The sequence below is a fragment of the Coregonus clupeaformis genome, chromosome 20 (genome assembly GCF_020615455.1).
Source record: "Coregonus clupeaformis isolate EN_2021a chromosome 20, ASM2061545v1, whole genome shotgun sequence".
In the NCBI taxonomy this organism is placed as follows: Eukaryota; Metazoa; Chordata; class Actinopteri; order Salmoniformes; family Salmonidae; genus Coregonus; species Coregonus clupeaformis.
The window spans coordinates 61,767,867-61,788,339 of record NC_059211.1 but is presented as its reverse complement, the minus strand read 5'-3'; the positions used below and the strand labels follow the sequence as shown (position 1 = coordinate 61,788,339).

At 42.6% G+C, this 20,473-nt stretch overlaps 3 protein-coding genes across 14 annotated transcripts in view; 2 read left to right on the top strand and 1 right to left on the bottom strand.

Annotated features, from left to right (window-relative positions):
* LOC121534223 (inositol polyphosphate-4-phosphatase type I A) overlaps positions 1-6,648 on the top strand; it is a 45,055-nt gene extending 38,407 nt beyond the window's left edge. For 7 of the 11 annotated variants that reach the window (XM_045205652.1, XM_045205658.1, XM_045205657.1 and 4 more), the window contains one exon: positions 7-1,780. In XM_045205652.1, the coding sequence (XP_045061587.1) occupies positions 7-187 (181 nt within the window). In that variant the 3' untranslated portion in view covers positions 188-1,780. Of the gene's footprint in view, positions 1-6; positions 1,781-5,373 lie in introns of those variants that run through there. The other 4 variants (XM_045205660.1, XM_045205659.1, XM_045205655.1 and 1 more) reach the window with 1 other exon arrangement.
* A 1,304-nt stretch (positions 6,649-7,952) lies between these two features.
* On the top strand, positions 7,953-14,437 carry LOC121534221 (inosine-uridine preferring nucleoside hydrolase-like). 2 transcript variants are annotated; one of them, XM_041840798.2, is made up of 8 exons: positions 7,953-8,120; positions 9,143-9,251; positions 9,411-9,699; positions 10,434-10,633; positions 10,778-10,957; positions 11,166-11,277; positions 11,589-11,725; positions 13,698-14,437. In XM_041840798.2, exons 1-8 carry the CDS (start codon positions 8,059-8,061, stop codon positions 14,046-14,048), a joined length of 1,440 nt encoding a protein of 479 aa, XP_041696732.1. In that variant the 5' UTR covers positions 7,953-8,058; the 3' UTR covers positions 14,049-14,437. The 2 variants fall into 2 exon arrangements, with proteins under 2 accessions (XP_041696732.1, XP_041696731.1); XM_041840797.2 differs by lacking the exon at positions 7,953-8,120 and adding an exon at positions 8,348-8,867.
* Positions 14,346-19,662, bottom strand: unc50 (unc-50 homolog (C. elegans)). Its single transcript, XM_041840799.2, has 6 exons — positions 19,588-19,662; positions 18,667-18,935; positions 15,547-15,667; positions 15,170-15,309; positions 14,969-15,076; positions 14,346-14,831 (listed from the first exon to the last, which is right to left on the bottom strand). The coding sequence occupies exons 2-6, from the start codon at positions 18,929-18,931 to the stop codon at positions 14,695-14,697; spliced, it is 771 nt and encodes a 256-aa protein (XP_041696733.1). The 5' UTR covers positions 18,932-18,935; positions 19,588-19,662; the 3' UTR covers positions 14,346-14,694.
* Positions 19,663-20,473: the final 811 nt, after the last annotated feature.

Sequence of the window (20,473 nt, the reverse complement as noted above, 5' to 3'; positions counted from 1 at the left end):
TCGCAGCATTGGGACCAGGGAGGGGGTCACCCAGAAGAACCTGAGTGGCCTGTTGCCTGTGCGTGACTTCAGGCTGGACCCCAGCCTCCTGTACTCCCTGCCCCTGCTGGCCCTCAGCCCCAACCTGCTGGTCGTCTGGCTGTTCCTCAGCGTCGCCTACTTCCTGGCCAAGCTCCGCTGCAGCTGAACGCACAGCCCCTCTACCCAACTCTGCCCCACAGACCCACCTACTCTCAAACTCCACTCCCCTCTTCTCTCTGCCCGTTCCCCCCAGTGTGTCCAACAGTCAGGAAGAAAGGCAAAAAGTTATTCTGTCAGTCAAGGAGGAAGACAGGGAGTCAGTCAGTCTCTCTCTCTGTCAGTCTGTCTGGAGCTCAGCCGGGAGAACCCTCTGATAGGTCGAGGGCAGACCATGTGTACATGACTGGACTGTATGTGCGTCACTCGGCTAAACTGACAGCTGTTCCACCCAATGGGCAGCCACCTCTCCAGCACTCCTCCCGCCTTGCTCTCTGTCCTAACCAATCCAGTCAGAGCAGGAGGCTGGTCTAAAGGTCTATGTGCAGTACTGTATGAGACTGTTACTGTCAGTGTTCTGACATATTTCTCATTTTAACACCCATTGTTTTACAACAATCAAATACAAACTGAGAGTATGGAGAGAAACTTTGTGAAATATAGCCGCTAAGAAGTTTTAACTGAATTTAAGTTTTGTCACAGTTGTCCTTGAGTATTTATAATGCTGCTTCCCAACTCATGACATGATTATAACCATGCTAATATGATAATATGACATCATGGATCCTTTGGTTTTGCACAGAGCTTATTTTCAGTCATACAAATGTTCTGGCTTGCTTGATGTTTATGTCTTCCATAAGGTTTGCATACAGCATAAGCCAAGGGAAGGCTTGGCTGTGCAATATCAAGCTGCTAATGTTTTGATATGGCAGCCATTTTGTTGTTCTTCCTCAGGTCTTCCTACTCTTACAGCAGGAGAGACTCGTGTCGCTTTCACTTAAACCAATGCACTTTTTATCAACGTTGTCGTCGTCTTAATGAAGATTATTATCTTGTCTTGCCAATTGACACTGTTTAATCTTGCGTCGGAGCAATTTGAATTGGCTAAATCTGATTATGCAGTGTAGATATATATCACTTGCTGGATAGCATTTATTATTGGACAGTATTTTGAGGATTTTTCGCAAGTGTTTATTTTTCAGTTTATCAGATTTCGTGTCGGTACATAGTTCCCTATTTACTACAGAGTTTGTATATATGAATTAGTTATTTGTTTGAGAACCTATAAGGGTTGCAGTTATAGGGAAATGACAGAGAAGATGAAGAGATTGTACATGGGCAAACCTCAAATGGCACCCTACGACCAAATGATGCACTACCTCTGACCAGTAGTGCACTAAATATAGGGGATAGGGGATGATTTGAGACACAGCCCATGCTTGTTGTGCCAAATGCTTTAGCCAGGTCTCAGATAGTAGATACAGGTCTTGGATCTTTATTCCAGGTCAAAGTGGGACTTCCAGAGCTCCCAGCAGCCCAAATCCAACCCGCTTCCACAGAGAAGTGCCCTAGAAAGGGAGATTTGATTGCAAACACTTTGGGTTACTTCCAAGCCTTGCACTTTGGGCTTCCTGGTCTCTGCCGAGAGTCCATCCACCATTATCATATACAGTCGCCGCTATCTACTCCCATAAAAATATGATTAGCCATCTAATTGTATATGCACTCATTAATACAGTGGGGAGAACAAGTATTTGATACACTGCCGATTTCGCAGGTTTTCCTACTTACAAAGCATGTAGAGGTCTGTAATTTTTATCATAGGTACACTTCAACTGTGAGAGACGGAATCTAAAACAAAAATCCAGAAAATCACATTGTATGATTTTTAAGTAATTAATTTGCATTTTATTGCAGGACATAAGTATTTGATACATCAGAAAAGCAGAACTTAATATTTGGTACAGAAACCTTTGTTTGCAATTACAGAGATCATACGTTTCCTGTAGGTCTTGACCAGGTTTGCACACACTGCAGCAGGGATTTTGGCCCACTCCTCCATACAGACCTTCTCCAGATCCTTCAGGTTTCGGGGCTGTCGCTGGGCAATACGGACTTTCAGCTCCCTCCAAAGATTTTCTATTGGGTTCAGGTCTGGAGACTGGCTAGGCCACTCCAAGACCTTGAGATGCTTCTTACGGAGCCACTCCTTAGTTGCCCTGGCTGTGTGTTTCGGGTCGTTGTCATGCTGGAAGACCCAGCAACGACCCATCTTCAATGCTCTTACTGAGAGAAGGAGGTTGTTGGCCAAGATCTCGTGATACATGGCCCCATCCATCCTCCCCTCAATACGGTGCAGTCGTCCTGTCCCCTTTGCAGAAAAGCATCCCCAAAGAATGATGTTTCCACTTCCATGCTTCACGGTTGGGATGGTGTTCTTGGGGTTGTACTCATCCTTCTTCTTCCTCCAAACACGGCGAGTGGAGTTTAGACCAAAAAGCTCTATTTTTGTCTCATCAGACCGCATGACCTTCTCCCATTCCTCCTCTGGATCATCCAGATGGTCATTGGCAAACTTCAGACGGGCCTGGACATGCGCTGGTTTGAGCAGGGGGACCTTGCGTGCGCTGCAGGATTTTAATCCATGACGGCGTAGTGTGTTACTAATGGTTTTCTTTGAGACTGTGGTCCCAGCTCTCTTCAGGTCATTGACCAGGTCCTGCCGTGTAGTTCTGGGCTGATCCCTCACCTTCCTCATGATCATTGATGCCCCACGAGGTGATATCTTGCATGGAGCCCCAGACCGAGGGTGATTGACCGTCATCTTGAACTTCTTCCATTTTCTAATAATTGCGCCAACAGTTGTTGCCTTCTCACCAAGCTGCTTGCCTATTGTCCTGTAGCCCATCCCAGCCTTGTGCAGGTCTACAATTTTATCCCTGATGTCCTTACACAGCTCTCTGGTCTTGGCCATTGTGGAGAGGTTGGAGTCTGTTTGATTGATTGTGTGGACAGGTGTCTTTTATACAGGTAACGAGTTCAAACAGGTGCAGTTAATACAGGTAATGAGTGGAGAACAGGAGGGCTTCTTAAAGAAAAACTAACAGGTCTGTGAGAGCCGGAATTCTTACTGGTTGGTAGGTGATCAAATACTTATGTCATGCAATAAAATGCAAATTAATTACTTAAAAATCATACAATGTATGATTTTTGTTTTAGATTCCGTCTCTCACAGTTGAAGTGTACCTATGATAAAAATTACAGACCTCTACATGCTTTGTAAGTAGGAAAACCTGCAAAATCGGCAGTGTATCAAATACTTGTTCTCCCCACTGTATGTAGACTAGTGGTGTTATCATTTTCCAGCCCCGTAGTCTCTCTCTCCATTTTAATCAGTATAATACCTGTCTTCAGTGCTGTGTTACATCCCAAGACGGCCACACTCAATCCAATCTAAAGTGACCTACTAAAGAAATGGACCATCCGTCCCAAAATAGCCTCCTCTGGGAGATTGTCACGCTTGTCTTACTTCCCCTCCACCCCCCATTTCCAACTTCTAGACCCCCACAATGTAAAACTGGAGGCATTCTCTAGTCTCTGTTGGTTCTGTTGGTTGAGCTATATGCAAGCTGGTTAGGCCTCTCACTGGTATGAGCGCTAGGCTGGGTTTGATAGCTAGGTTAGTTCAATGGTTTGGTTTTGAAATTCAAATATTCTTTTTTTTTTAAACTGATTTTGTGCAATGTTACTGTTTACATTATCGACAAATACTTAAGTATATGCAGTATTTCTTTGTCAGTATTCTACATGATTTACATTTTGAATCTTGTATATCCATATTGTAAATAATAGAAATGTATAAAATCAGATCATCTATTGATAAGTATGCTGTTGTAGAACTACCTCTATTGTCCCATGAAAACACCATCTAAGTGACAGCCAGGGGAGAGAGCTGAGAGGGACCAGAGGAGAGCTGAGAGGGACCAGAGGAAAATGTGTTCCATGAGAGCAGCACCCAGGATCTATCCCAAATGGCACCCTATTCCCTACATGGTGTACAACTTTTGACCAGAGCCCTATAGACCCTGGTCAAAAGTAGTGCACTATATAGGGAATAGGGCGCCATTTAGGATGTAACCCCAGTATGTACAATATTAGGATGGTGTTTGCCTCAGCCAAATGTGAAATAGCGCCTCCTGCTGGTTGGTAATGACACTACAGACACTTGTCCCCCAGTAGCTCCAGTAGGTCCTATGAAAAGAGTTGGATTGCTCCATTCTGGGGATACATGCAATTAGGAGACCATTCTGAAGTTGAAGAGATTTGCAGAATGTGCTGGTGGCAGTTTGTTCTGTTGGTGTATTTAATTCCGATGAAGAAACACACTGTTAAACATGTAACCATAGTGACGCTAAATCCAGGAATATTCCAACTAAAACCAAGTTCCTGACTCAAGTTTTATTTTTCTGTTTCTCTTGAATTCCTTAGAGCTTTTGACTATAGAGAATATATTTATATTGTGTTGCATTATATTTGAATGCTTGTATGTCTAAATGCTTACATGTTTGCTAAATATATGTATTCTTATAGAGAGTTTATGATGTGATTATGATTATTACATCATCGTCATGCAGGTGTCACTTTATAATGAGAGGGAAGAATTCTAGTTGCTGTTCCAGATATCTTTGTGTTAACCCTTGGTCTGGTACTTTGCCCAGTTCCAACCCAGTATCAGGATTGCTTAGATGACCATTTATGAATATGTTCTGAAATAGTATACGTTTCTCCCTCTCTCTCTCTCTAATGCTTCTCTCTGGACAGTGCAATAACAGTCAGTTAGTCAGCAGCCCAAAGAATCAGCTTTAATGTTGTTATGTAATAAATGTCATGCCAAATGTATCACAGAGGCGAAGGTGTATACTTCACTATAGAGTATTTGAATAGTGCAGTTCTCTGTTTGCCCGGGAATGGAACTGTTGCATTGAAATTAGAATGTATAACTTTTTTAGTCTGTGTGTTTGCTATTGCTCTTGTTTCGCTTTATCTGTGATGCTCGTAACTCTATCTAGGAAGCACGTCTTCTGTACACAGTATTAGTGGTCTGTACCCCTCCCTCCAACCCCATCCCGATATTCCCCATTTCCCCCGACCATCCGTCCAACCGTTGGCTTTAGCTGTTGCCCCTATGTTTCTTTGACAGTGGCGTCAGTGTGTTGGTTGGGTTTTTGGGTTTCTCATTGTCTTTTAACACAAGCCCTTTTTTGTTTTGTTTTCTTCACTTTGCTGTCATCCTCTCTATCTGTGCTTGCCCTCCCTCCCTCCCTCCATCCCTCCCTCCCTCCTCCTTTTTCCCAGTGAGGGCTGCAGACGGGAGAATACCATGAAGAACGTGGGATGTCGCAAGTATGCTTTTAACAGTCTGCAGCTCAAGGCCTTCCCCAAACATTACAGGCCACCCGATGGAACGTTTGGGAAGGTCGAGACTTGATTTGGATCATAATCTATTCTACTGTATCTAATAGGGACAGCAACAACAACAACAGTATTTAAAAAATGATGCCTTTTTTTCTGCCAAATCAATGTTTAGATGGTCTTCAACCTACGGTAGTTGCGGAAGTCCTGTGGTAAATACCTGTGCACTGAATCTAGTCATATTTTCAATTTCAAACTGCCAAACCATTACTGGTTGAGAAACTATATACAATGTATTCAGACCTCACATACCTTCTAGATTGTTCTGAAGTTGTAGAGAAGTCAGGTGGGACAAGTAACAACACTGTTTGGTTACATCACGTTTTTAGGGTAGTCAAGATAAAGCGAGGAGGTCGTTTTCCTGAAGAGACGGTCACTGATTCTTTACCTCTATACACAGTGATGACTTTGAGTTATTTTCAGAGGTTCAGGCAATCTATAGGTCACCTAAACGTTCATACTGGGACGATGCTGCTTCATGTTGACTATGTTAACAGTTGTGTGTCTCAACCCATAGTTGACATGTAAACTGTGATTCATACATTTGGTTGGCGTCATTGGCCAGAGTCTATGCATTTCAGAGTTCTTATTTAGTGAGTGTTTTACGTATGGACTACACATTAATGTGGAACTGGGCCCAAGTCACGCTAGTCTGATGGACTTGATGAATGAATCCTTCCCCACGTGGATTTAGCAGTACGCTAATCCTGTAGAGCAGGGTTCTTAAACATTTTCAGCTTGAGAACTGACTAAGAAATTGACCGTCCTCCTGTGACCCAAATGGTCCACCAGATGACCCAAATGAAGAAGAAATAGTGCGTGATTATAGATGTATTCTCATAACTCGTGACCCACCTCTCGCATGCCCAGGGCCCACTTTGGAACCCAACTCATAGTTTAAGAAACCCTGTAGAGGGACGTCCCACAGACTGCAATGGCAACCCAAGACCAACTAGAGCTTTCAGTGTCTGATGCGTACCTCACCTATGTACTGTTTCCATATCTGTAAAGCCTGCTTTTAACTTGTGAATGCATTTAGCTGTGTGGCATTGTCTGGCAGCTCACTGTGAAGTCTTAGCACTGTCTTAAAGGGATAGTTTGAGATTTTGGCAAATGCCCTTTATCTACTTCCTGCGAGTCGGGTGAACTCGTGGATACCATTTTTATGTATCTGTGTCCAGTATGAAGGAAGTTAGAGGTAGTTTCACAAGCCAATGCTAACTAGCTTAGCACAAAGACTAGAGGGCCTCATTGCCAAAATCCTGAACTATTCCTTTAAGACTTAAAGAGGAATATGAAAAAGCTATGAATGTTCTAGAACGATCCACTTCACTCTTTTACCAAGTTCATTTCTGGAAAAAGTTGGGTTTGAGGGTAGCAAATGAAACATAATACATTATATGTAAATGTATATAACATTGGCCAGTAAAGGAAATCGAGTCGAATAGATTATTTTCTGTTCTAATTTTGAACCAAGTAAAGGCCAGTAGTAAACCATTTAAACACCCAAGAAGCACATTTCTTTATCAACTATTTAGGAAAATGTTGTGCATTTGTTGCAATGTTATTTTAGGATTGTCTTGTTGGCAGGAGTTGTTGACCAGGGTAAAAAATAAATAATCAGTAAAATTGTTATCGGTATGGGAGTTACATTGTATGTTAATTTGGAAACTGTACTGCTCAACAACAACATATTTGTAATGTCTATGTTCACCATGAAGCAGCAATGTCAACTTTCTTTTTTACAACATTTAATGAGATTGCAATTGGATACACAATTGAGCCAGAGGAGACTTACAAATGAGTCATATGTTTGTGCATGTATCAAAGTTTCACATATGTTTGTTTTTCAACAGGCACCTCTGTACTGCACACGACAGAATTTACCCATAAGCTCAACTGTGAGATATAGTTTGTGCACATTTATTGTGTTGTGCACTGTAGTGTCTTTCATGCTTATAAATATTTTATTTAGAATTATTGGAAACATATTTTGCTATCTGCAGACTTTATTTTGCATTTATGTACAATACTAAAGGGTATAATTCAATAAGCATTGGGATTGGATTTGTATTTCTTTCTATTGTAATGAGTGCATATCTTGTATCCTACACACAGAGATGGGATATCTGTATAGGCCAGACTATTGCTATAAATGAAGCTTTCATCAATATCTGATGCTAATAAAAAAAGAATGTTCAACATCTTTCTTTTGTCTTTGTAATGGAAGACTTGAAAGTTTACATCAAGATGTTGGAATAGTGGAAAGGGTGTTGGAATGTTCCGTTCTCTCATTGCAATTCGTTCTATTCCAGAATCTTATCTGGGTGACTCTAGCCAGAGTGAAATGTCATCCAGCCAGGCCACAGCCACAGCAAAACAAAAGACCTTGTGTCTGGCTACTAGGATTTTTTGTTCTCTGCAAGATGCCACTTGTTATACAGTAGCAAAGGTGTAGAGATATGATGCCAGTGATGTCTGTGGAGCGATCCAAAGACATAGTCACAACTAGAAAGAAACAAGGTTCAACACGTTTTGATTCCTAAAATACGGTGCTACTTGAAGACAATGGCAGCACTATTGGCATACTGCACGCTATGGAGATCAGCGTCTCATTTCCAGAGGTGGAGGTAATTGGGTTTATTTTTCACTTCTCTTTATACAAAGGAGTGCCGGGTAGAATTCCTTGGACAACTGTGTCAGGCCCATAGTGGTCACACACAGTGAATGCAAATCTACTCAGACTTTAGCCCCAGTTGTAACCCTGTATTATTTGTATTTGATAATTAATATTGGACTAATTTAATTTTGACTAAAACATCTCCAGAATAAATATTTTCTTCCACTGTTCAGGATACGTCCAAAGATTGGTCTTTTAATACATTCACGGCATTAGGAAAAGGTTTTGGAGAACTACGGTCTGCTAAGAATACGACCTTGGCAGACATCAGCAGTCCAGATTTATTCATGTGGTCTAGTACGCTTGATCACACTCCAGTCCAGACGGTGGCAGTAATGCACTCAACATCTGGTTTGCACACTAAAGAACGAACAAAAACGGGGAAGAAGAAGAACTCGATTGTAGTGGCTGCGGTTCCGTGAAAGGACGTCTTTGTTTCTCGAAGAGGAATGGCTTCTCTTGATGTTGGGTCGACATACTCAAATTATACAGACTTTAATAATGCGGTTATCGCATTCGAAAATGAGAATTTTGTACAGTTTTACCGCCGTGACGCAAGAACAATTGAAAAAGTCAAACGATTAAATCCAAGGCACCATTACAATCCTGAGTTGAAGTATGTGAACATACATCTGACTTGTATACACGGTGGCAGAAATTTCTTATCACATTCTAAAGGAGTGCGTCCGAAAACGAGGTAGCTAACTTCCATTTCTAGATTACTTTTTTTGCTTGTATCCATGGTCATGTAGCCTACATATCTGCTAGATCTGCTGACAGGGGGCGCTGTTTTGCAGCCACTGTCCGTCATAATAAGAGTATTTCAATGTAATGTTTCAAGGACAAGATAGCATATTTTTTTGTAGTGGGGGCGGTAAGAGTTTTTTTTTCTCTAAAAAAAGTTTTTATTTAGAATGTATTTCATTTTACATTGTTCGAACCTATGTTAAAGTAGGCTCATTGTCTCTACAGTACCTGCAGGGTTGGATGCCCAGCGTTAATCAAAGTCAAAACTACAGAGGATGGAGAGAGATTAGTTGTGAAGGAAATGGTCAAAATACACAACCATGAAGTCAGTGAGGTGAGTGGTCAACATAATGGGTTCAATTCTAGATGGCAATACCATGATGCATTTTATAGTGTTACTGTTATGATAAACTACAGTAGGACTGTCACATAATAACAATTACTGGTTGATGGTTGTTCACACATTTATTTGAATGAATATGTTCTTGCACAGGCTACATTCAAGCACTACCCCAAGAGGAGACAACTATGTCCGGCTGAACGTGCCAAGTGTTCAGAATTGCTGGCAAAGTACGATGGCAACAAAAGATTGGTGATAGAAGAGCTCACCAAAGTAACTGGAAAGGTCATCCTACCGAAGGACATTCACAACATTGCAGCAACATTGAACTGTCCTCCAAAATGTGAGAGAAAGAAACACGAGGTGATCAAAGGGATTCGAATGGTGATGGACACTGATACAAAGCTAAGAGAACAGGCAAGAAAAAGGCGGCCTGGATCTGGTTAGTATTTCTGACATAATACGTGCTATTATGTTAAGGAGGGAGCATTGCCATTACGTTGCCACAACATTGGGGACGTTACACCCTCACATACAGCGGTGTAGTGGTGCTGTTTATTTTTATTTATTTATTTTATTTATTTTTTATTTTTAACTTTACCTAACCTCATACAACTATCCGGAAGTCTCGCGAGCTTACACATGAATTCCAGCGGTAATCAGCGTGGTAATAACAGGTTACAGTTGACAGTTTACCAAACTTTTGACCTATGACAGGCCGGCAAACTGGTTACCACCTACATGCGCAGGACATTTATCCATGGGTTTCGTGTAACACAACCACAGAACTTTAGCCTGGTCAATTAAAAAAACGCAAATGCAAACCTGGCATGATCGAGAATCTAGTTCCAAAATAAAAAATAATAGCCTGCAGGGTTACAAATGGGGCTTCCATATAGCCAATATCAGATATTCTTTACGGCAGCTATACTCAGCCCGATTATAATTTATGATTAAATTCATATAGTGTGTGTCTTCTCCATGCATTCCGATATAAAGGTGCATGACAAGGTGTAGCAGCCGTGCTTTAGTCTTTCAAAGAAGACACCTCAGCAACGACAGTCAGACTATCGTCAAGCACAATCTTCCGGGTAAAGAAATGTTGACAAACTTTGATTTTGGAGTGTAATGTCCAGATAATGTTACTGCTAATATGTCATTGAATGCACCTCTAAGCTTTCAAGGATCCAAGGAGGTCGGAGAAGAAGCTGGTGCTTGACGTGGACACGGGGCTGGATGATGCTCAGGCCATCATGATGGCTCTCGCAGCCCCCAACGTGGAGGTCCTGGGGATCACCTGCGTAAGCGGCAACACCTCCCTGGAAAACTCCTGCAGGAATACACTGCGCGTTCTCAAGGTCTGCCAGCGACTTGAGGTAGGCCTGGTGGAAAGAATGCTCCCTTCTTGTTACTTAATTAAAATAACGATTGATTTGTAACAATCATACCATTTTGGTGGTAAGCTTATGCTCTATTATAGGCTAATTTCAGTGTGTATTATATCTGCTGTGTTGTGTTAGATCCCAGTGTTCGGTGGAGCTGCGGAGCCTCTGATGGGCCACCTGCTGTCTTCAGGCACCTTCCATGGGCAGGATGGGCTGGGGGACGCCCCTGACCCAGACGCCCCGGGCTTGGAGCTGCTGCAGACAGAAGGAGCTGTGGAAGCCATCATCAGGCTGGTCAATGAGAACCCTGGAGAGGTCGGTAACAAAAGGGTTAGGTTCCTAGGCTAAAACCAACCCCTAGCACCCCTAGATCTATGAGCAATGTGTTTGCATTGGGGCTTCGAATCCAAACAAGGTCTACCGCCTAGCGGACAAGGCGTTAAGGGTATTTTTTCCAAGCCCCAGGGGTATTTTTCCTTCTTAGTAGTTGTCTGGATTGACTCAGTGTTGTTTCTCTGTCTAGGTGTGCCTGGTAGCCACAGCCCCGTTGACCAACCTGGCCCTTGCAGTGAAGATTGACCCCACCCTCCCTCAGAAACTCAAAGGCCTCTTCATTATGGGAGGCAACACTGACTGTAAGGGCTTTATGTATATAATGCAATTTACATAGGCCTAGTGACTTGTTATCAACATACTTTGTCATACAGTCAATTAACACTTTTTTTATTGTACTTTTTTCTTTAAAAAAACAACTGCATTGTTGGTTAAGGGCTAGTAAGTAAGCATTTCACTGTAATGTCTACACCTGTTGTATTTGGCAAAACATTTTTTAACTTGATTTGAACCTGGTAGGATATTTAAAGAGAAATGGCATGGTAGGATGTTATGTATGATAATGACCTAATAATAACATGTTTGTTTCTTGGGTATTGTTATGTGTTTGCAGCTAGGGGGAACACCACCGTGTGTGCAGAGTTCAACTTTGCTGCCGATCCGGAGGCTGCTTACATTGTCCTGAACCGCTTCTTCTGTCCAACCTACATCGCTACCTGGGAGTTCTGCTGTGAGAACAAGCTACCATGGGTAAGACCACAGGTTCTGGTCGTCTACCTACAGTGCCTTATGAACGCCAAGGTAGTGGGTTCGATCCCCGGGACCACCCATACACAAAAAATGTATGCACGCATGACTGTAAGTCGCTTTGGATAAAAGCGTCTGCTAAATGGCATATTATATTATTATAATATTATTATTCAGACCCCTTGACTTTTTCCACATTATGTTACGTTAGTGTTATTCTAAAATGAATTAAATAAATAAAAATCCTCACCAATCTGCACACAATACCCCATAATGACAAAGCGAAAACAGGTTTTTAGAAATGTTAGCAAATGTATTATTCTTATTACTTATTTACATAAGTATTCAGACCCTTTGCTATGAGACTCGAAATTGATCTCAGCTGCATCCTGTTTCCATTGATCATCCTTGAGATGTTTCTACAACTTGATTGCTTTCCACCTGTAGTAAATTCAATTGATTGGACAGGATTTGGAAAGGCACACACCTGTCTATATAAGGTCCCACAGTTGACAGTGCATGTCAGAGTAAAAACCAAGCCATAAGGTCGTAGGAATTGTTTGTAGAGCGCCGAGACAGGATTGTGTCGAGGCACAGATCTGGGGAAAGGTACCCAAAATATGTCTACAGCATTGAAGGTCCCCAAGAACACATTCTTAAATGGAAGAAGTTTGGAACCACCAAGACTCTTCCTAGAGCTGGCCAAACTGAGCAATCGGGGGAGAAGGGCCTTAGTCAGGGAGGTGACCAAGAACCCGATGGTCACTCTGACAGAGCTCTAGAGTTCCTCTGTGGAGATGGGAGAACCTTCCAAAAGGACAACCATCTCTGCAGCACTCCACCAATCAGGCATTGATGGTAGAGTGGCCAGACGGAAGCCACTCCTCAGTAAAAGGCACATGACAGCCCGCTTGGAGTTTGCCAAAAGGCACCTAAAGACTCTCAGACCATGAGAAACAAGATTATCTGGTCTGATTAAACCAAGATTGAACTCTTTGGCCTGAATGCCAAGCGTCACTTCTGGAGGAAACCTGGCACCATCCCTACAGTGAAGCATGGTGGTGGCAGCATCATGCTGTGGGGATGTTTTTCAGCAGCAGGGACTGGGAAACTAGTCAGGATCGAGACAAAGATGAACAGAGCAAAGTACAGAGAGATCCTTGATGAAAAGCTGCTCCAGAGCGCTCAGGACCTCACACTGGGGCGACAACAACCCTAAGCACACAGCCAAGAGAACGCAGGAGTGGCTTCGGGACAAGTCTCTGAATGTCCTTCAGTGGCCCAGCCAGAGCCCGGACTTGAACCCAATCTAACATCTCTGGAGAGACCGGAAATGCTCCCCCATCCAACCTGACAGAGCTTGAGAGGATCTGCAGAGAAGAATGGGAGAAACTCCCCAAATACAGGTGTGCCAAGCTTGTAGCATCATACCCAAGAAGACTCAAGGCTGTAATCACTGCTAAAGGTGCTTCAACAAAGTACTGAGTAAAGGGTCTGAATACCTATGTAAGTGTAATATTTCAGGTTCTTTTTTCAATAAATTAGCAAAAGTTTCTAAAAACCTGTTTTTGCTTTGTCATTATGGGGTATTGTGTGTAGATTGATGAGGGATGAAAAAACTATTATCAATTTTAGAATAAGGCTGTAACGTAACAATATGTGGAAAAGGTCAAGGGGTCTGAATACTTTCTGAATACAATGTACAGACTACATAAAGGCACACACACTACCAGGCTTTATTGTAAGCACTGGTCCAGTTCTCTCACATCCGAGCAGATGGAGGAAATGAGACAAGGAGAGGAGGCCTCTTTCAATTATTGAGATGCAACCACTGGCTCACTTAGACAATTCATTATTATCGAAATATCTCATGCAGTCTTTTTACAAAGATTTTACATACATTTTGTCAGAGCAAATTGATTAGTATTTTCTCCAAACCCACTTGTCCCATCCGTCTCTAATCACCACCCTGCAGTCGTTCTGTGACAAGTGGCTGGCCCAGGACACAGACAAGGCCCGCTTCATGAAGAGCGTCTTCAAACACACCATGGACACCGTGGCCTCCTGCGCTCGCTTCCAGAGGGAGATGACGGCCGGACCGGGCTTTGTGTCGTGCGACTCGTACGCCATGGCAGCGGCCATCGATGACGGTTTCGTGTGGGTGTCTGAGCCGGTGGCGGTTACCGTGGAGCTTCAGGGGACCTACACCCGGGGCATGATGGTCCTGGACAAGCTGGGAGTCCTGGAGAAGGAGCACCAGGTCGTCATCATGAGGACGGTGGACCTGGAGAGCTTCAAGGGGCTGTTGATGGACTCCCTGAAGTAACAAGCACTGGGTTGGGAACCCCACCTAAGCCACTGTCCCATATTGCTTTCAATTGTTTTTTTATCATTATTGATCAAATGGATATGGATATGTCTCCAGTGTCTGTTTTGACTTGCCATTATGTTCTGAATCACCAATCATTTTACTTTAACAGGAAATATATATTCTACAATGTTTCTTTTCTGATATTGTCTTACTATATTACATGAGGTCAGCAGCAAATGTCCATGAGTAATGTTACCAGGCTATCAGTTACTTTTTTTAGATTGCATTTCTTTCCTGTTAATGACAAAGGGATAAAGTAAAACTTATTTATTGAAAGTGCTCGGCAATGTACACTCAGAGAAACGTCCCTTAGTCCAATTGAAATACAAATTCACCACTTTCCATTACTTCTATTTCTCTTCAATAAACAAGATTTTCATTATGTCATATTTAAAAAAAGAAAACAAACCGAGATATAATCTTAGAAACAATCCACGATTTGTGTATCTCACAACCAAAGTATTATTTACATAGTATACAAAAGTGCAACACCCCCATCCAATCACATTCCAAAATGAAAGCATTGTCCTCAGAGCCACCACTGACTCTGTCAGTCTGTCTGTGGGCTCTGGTCCGGGCTCTGGTCCTGACTCCAGGGTGTCTACTGGACGCGGTACTTGTAGAACCAGCAGAGGCCCTTGGTGAAGTTCCATCCCAGAGAGAGAGAGAGGATGTAGAGGAGACCTAGCAGGGCGAAGGGGTAGAGCAGAACCACTGTGTTCTGCAGGTGGGGTAGTGCTGAGGAGAGACAGAGAGGGAGAGGAACTGGAGTAAATATGGAGTTGGTAGATGTAACCATTGTTAGAGGGTCTGATGGTTTCATCCCCCAGTGAACTATCCATTTAAAGGTTAATAAAACTCAATGGGGGCCTCACCATTGTATCCCAGGAATGTAATGTATAGATAGTAGCCGATGGCTATCAGCCACAGACTGTTCCCTACAAAGTACCCCAGGAACCAGTCTGAGTTTATCACTACGATATCTGAAACAAACAGAGCAGAGATCAGACACTTTTACATGTGACAAATAACACCTCTTATAACAAGTTATAAATGTGTAATAAGTTTGCACTCACGGTTCATAAAGAAGAGCTGGAGGAAGTGCAGGATGACAAGCAGGGGGTAGAAGGCATTGAGATGCACATCGAATGCGTAGCCCCACTCCACATCATAGTCCTTACTGGGGGGCTTCAGCAGGTACTTATTGGTGATGAACCTGGGGATACAGGACAGACAGGAAAGGCCCTTTAGAAGAGCATGGGGAAGGACTAGCGTTTCAAAACTGATAGAAGTTAAACATTTGCACGTCCCGAAGACAACCTCTAGCCTCTATCTGAAGGGACCAGATAGACACACACACAATATGATGCTGTGGCTCCTTCCTATAGGCTTCCAGCTATTCCATATATCTTACACCCATCTAGTTCTTTCAGATCTGTACATCTCTACTCACCACATGAGTGTGGAGATGAGCAGGCCCACTCCGATGCAGTCTATGAATACCACCCACAGCAGCAGCTTCAGAGTCTCCACGAAGCCCATGTCCAGCACCAACCCAAAGCCCACCGTGGACACTACACCGAGGACGAGAGACAGGTGTCAACCGCAGCCACAGGGAAACAGTTTTGACTATTGTACTTTAAATTCAAAAAGCATAAAGATTATAATATTGCAATTTGGTATTTATTAGGATCCCCATTAGCCGCTGCAAAAGTAGCAGCTACTCTTCCTGGGGTCCACATGAAACATGATATAATACATGGTACAGAACATTATTAGTCAAGGACTGAAATACATTTAAAATGTCACACATAGCCTACATATCAGTACATACACACAATATCTAGGTCTGAAAAGATAGAACAAATATTACAACAAATATTATGGCTGAACTCAAATGTGCTGGTTGATAAAATACCTGTATTTATGGGAAATATGTTTAAAAAGGGTATTTTGTTTTTAAATGATATTGTACATTTGAATGGTAGAGTTCTGTCTTTCATGGAGTTATCAGAATTGTATGGGAAGGTCTGCTCAATCCAAGATTACAACCAATTGATTACAGCATTACCCCAAAACTGGAGGAGGCAGGAGGCAGTGGGAGGAGGTAGGGAACTGGTCTGTCTGCCCAATATAAAGGATCAAAACTGGCAGAGGAATAAACATAGCATAAATAGGAAAGTATACTAGTTTCATTTGAGGACCAGGATGTTGACAGCTGTGCCATGTAGATTGCAAAATAGTTGGGAAGAGATTTTTGATGTACCGATTCCATGGTATGAGTTGATATATAAAACGACGCAAGATTCAAGACTTTGTGCTTTTCAGCTAAAATTATTATATAGAATTCTTGCCACCAACAAAATGTTGAATATTTTGGGCATACAATCATCGAAGCTCTGCAGATTTTGTTGTGAGGATACAGAATCAATAGACCATTTATTCTGGTATTGCCCTCAGGTAGCCTGGTCTCAGGTTCAGGAATTGCTGAAAATGCATAACATTGATCTAAAATTAACCCTAGAAATAGATCTGGAGAGACCGGGTCAGTCAATTACTAATAATCTTAGTAAAAGTATTTATCTTGAACTCGCAATCTGTGGATTATATTCGATTAGATAGATTGAAATTGTATGTTAAACATCACAGCATAGTTGAAAGATATATGGGGCGTAGGGTGACCAGCAGAGATAGATGGGATGGGCTGAGGGAAGCTGAGGGGTGGGATGTGGAACTGGAGACAAGTGGGAGTGGAATTGCTGGGCGGGGGATAGAAAGACGTTCAAAGATAAAAGTAAAAATAAATAAAGTAAAAATAAAACATAACAAAAAGTATGTTTGAATGACACTGAGGGGCAGTGTTGTTACAGCTAATGCCTGTTTGCCTGAGGCTGATGCCGTGCAGGTGTTTGCACACATGCATATACACACACACTCATTCAAATGCACACGTGCACATACATGGACACACACACACGTAAATAGTTCCATACATGCACTCAAACATATTCAGTTGGCCTTGCTGTTATGATTCTTGTTGTCCTTGATGTCTTTTGTTTTTTGCATTGTTGTTTTCCTTTGTCTTTGTCTTTTGTTCATTTTGTTGGTTGTTGGTGCATTGGGGACGGGGGGCTTGGGGGTGGGGAATGGAATTATTTTATTTATCTGTGGGGGGGATCATGGATCGCTGGTTCAAGTCCCTGTTTTTGACCTTGTGGGAGATCTGTCGACCCATGAGTGTCCAAACTGTGTGCCAACTGCTTGAACAGACAGTTCGGTACCTTCAACACATCAATACCTCGCACAAAGACCAATAGTGATGCAGTCAATCTCTCCTTAACTTTGAGCCAGGAGAGACTTACATGCATGTTACTGACACTTTCCCTCCGTGTACATCTAAGTGCGATACGTGCTGCTTTGTTCTGGACCAACTGAAATGTACCTATGTCCTTCTTTGCCGTACATGACCACACAGCTGGGCAGTCCAGGTGTGGCATAACTAGGGCCTGTAGGACCTGTCTGGTCGACTGAGACGTCAAGAAGGCAGAGCAACGCCCTATCATGGACAGACCTCTTCCCATTTTAGCAACCATTGAGTCTATATGTTTTGACCATGACAGCTTGCTATCTAGGGTTACAGCCAGCAGTTTAGTCTCCTCAACTTGCTCAATAGCCACATTATTTAATAATAGATCTAAATGAGGTTTAGCGTTGAGCTTTTAGTTTGAGATATTTTGCACCAGCCTATTGCTAGTTACCCATTCTAAAACTGACTGGAGCTCTATGTTAAGTGTCTGTTATTTATTTTACTGTTGCAGCCGACGTGTATACTGTTGAGTCGTCAGCGTACATAGACACAGAGGCTTTATTCAAGGCTGCCCTGCAGTACACCACACTCAACTGAGGCTTCCATTAACGAAAACCCTCTGTTCTATTAGATAGGTAACTCTCAATCCATAATCAGGCAGAGGATGCAAATCCATAACACCCACGTTTTTTCAGCAATACGTTATGATCAACGACATCAAAAGCTTCACTGAAGTCTAACAAAACAGCTCCCACAATCTTCTTACTATCAATTTCTTACAGCAAATCATCAGTCATTTGTGTCAGTGCCGAGCATGTGGAGTGCCTGATCATCAAATAATTTCCTTGAGACTGCACAGGCTCATCACAAACTCTATTTATGTCTCTGATCTGTTTTAATCACGTGAGATGAGCCCAAGTCAGTGGAAAGAGGGCCCCATAACCAGACATGAATACTCCAAATGATACATTCATTCCTATTTGATTGCTGGTTATATCCGATACAAAAAAGCCTTATTGCATCCAATTTTGAGTTGGTTTATGATTTCTGTTGCTGCTTTATCATTTTTAATCAAAGCTTTAATATGATGCTTTAAAGGTGCTTTGCTTTTTGTTGGGGTTGTGCATATTTATACTTTCTCTAAATTGCAAAAAGTGATTATAGTGGTCAAACTATTGCTACACAGTTCCCGCATAGCACACTTGTTCAGAAAGGACAGGTGATTGTTATAGATCGACTGCTGTGAAAAAGACCCAAGATACTGACCACAGAGCCAGATGCTGAGTAACACCAGGAAGGCAGGGTCGTCTCTGGCCCACTGGTCCTTGGTCTGCTTCCTGTAGTGGAAGTTGCGGTAGACTCTCTGTGGGGAGGTGAACAGGTAGAGCATCTGCCACACGGCAAACTCAAAATCCATGGCTTTGAAGTGCAACAGCCTCCTCAGGTATTTGTAGCGCTTGGCGCCCGCTGTGTGGCGTGCCGCATCGCGGGCGCTCAGGCTTCCGTTCTGCGGCGAGGTGGTCGGCAACATAGTGCTGGAAAACACAGGAAGCATCATGATGACCAAATCAGAGACATATATATATATATACAGAGTTTGATTTACAGTGGAGGTCCAGTCTCCCCGCATAGGCCTCCCCTGGTGACACAGTACTGTCAGCTTATGTCAACATCCAACAACCTGTACAATATTAACTTTTACCATGCAATTACATCAAGTCACTGCAACAGTCACATCGATTGTTTCCTAAATTACGCCTTGTCCATCCTGTCTGTGGTAGTTATGTTTAGACATCTTGCTACCTATCGGATATGTCTCTCCAGCAGTCACGACAGATAGTGTGATATACAATGCTCAGATCTTTGTTGACAAGTCAGGATAACAGACTAGTAGTAGCTAGCTAGATGACTCTTGAAAGTTAACGTCAGCTGGCAAACTAGTTTGTGGTTTTCCCTGCCAGAAATATTGTTTAAACTAAAGTAATTTGTGCCAGCGAGTGTCAATAGACAAACGTTAGACTAAACAAAGTAGCTAGCTAGCTTATGGCTAGCTAACGTCGTTAGGTCTGTGGCATAGACCCCTTGATGGACATGGAATTGGCTGGCCTTAGTAGCACGTTAGCCAAGACTACAACTGAATGTATGGTTTAGTTGCAAACTGAGATAAGAATGTTGGAATACACGTACCTGCTCAACCTCCTATTTTTAGAAGAAAGTTCCTCTTCCTCAGTGAAAATAGCTCTTCCGGACAACTGAACACGTAGAAACTTCCGGTACGTGACTAAGACGCGCTTCGACATTGAACCTTGGGAATTGTAGTCAAAAAGGAATAAACGATCTTTGTTGTAGTAAAATCTATCATAAAATATCACCACTCCCTCTGACATAGCTAAAAGTATGGATATGGATTTTTGCATGTGTTGTAAATTAAACTGACAGTTTGTAAGATAATTAATATGCGCGTAAAAGCAGTGAATGCATAGGTCATTCAGATTCAGAGTGTTTAGGTGTCCTGTATGGCAGGCAGTGTGCACCCAATGGTGCGTTCGGTTGCACGTATCACCTCTGAACAACTTTGCGGTCCACGGCGGTAGAGTTGCCGTACCAGGCTGGGATGTAGCCTGACAGTATGATCTCGATGGTGCTCCTGTAGAACACTCTGAGGGCCCTCGGGGACAGGACAAATTTCTTCAGCATCCTGAAGTTGAAGAGTCGCTGTCGTGCCTTCTTCACTACGGTGTCCATGTGGTTAGACCATTTCAGCTTCTCTGAGATGTGTAGGCCAAGAAATGTGAAGTTATTGACCGTTTCCACGGCGGCCCAATTGATGAGGCGGCCCCATTGTGGTTGATAATAGCTTGTTGATGGTTAATTGAGCCCACACAATTAAAACTAATCAGAATACAATTGACAATATTTTATTCCAGACAACACTTTGAGACAGTAGATATAAAACTAGAAGGGATCTAGCATGGAGTGATATGTCAAAAGTAGTGAAAAAACTGAAGCAGAGTTTGAACCAGTAACCAACAAGTTACAGGAGTATTCCCTCCTGTGCCATAAAGGTCCAGAC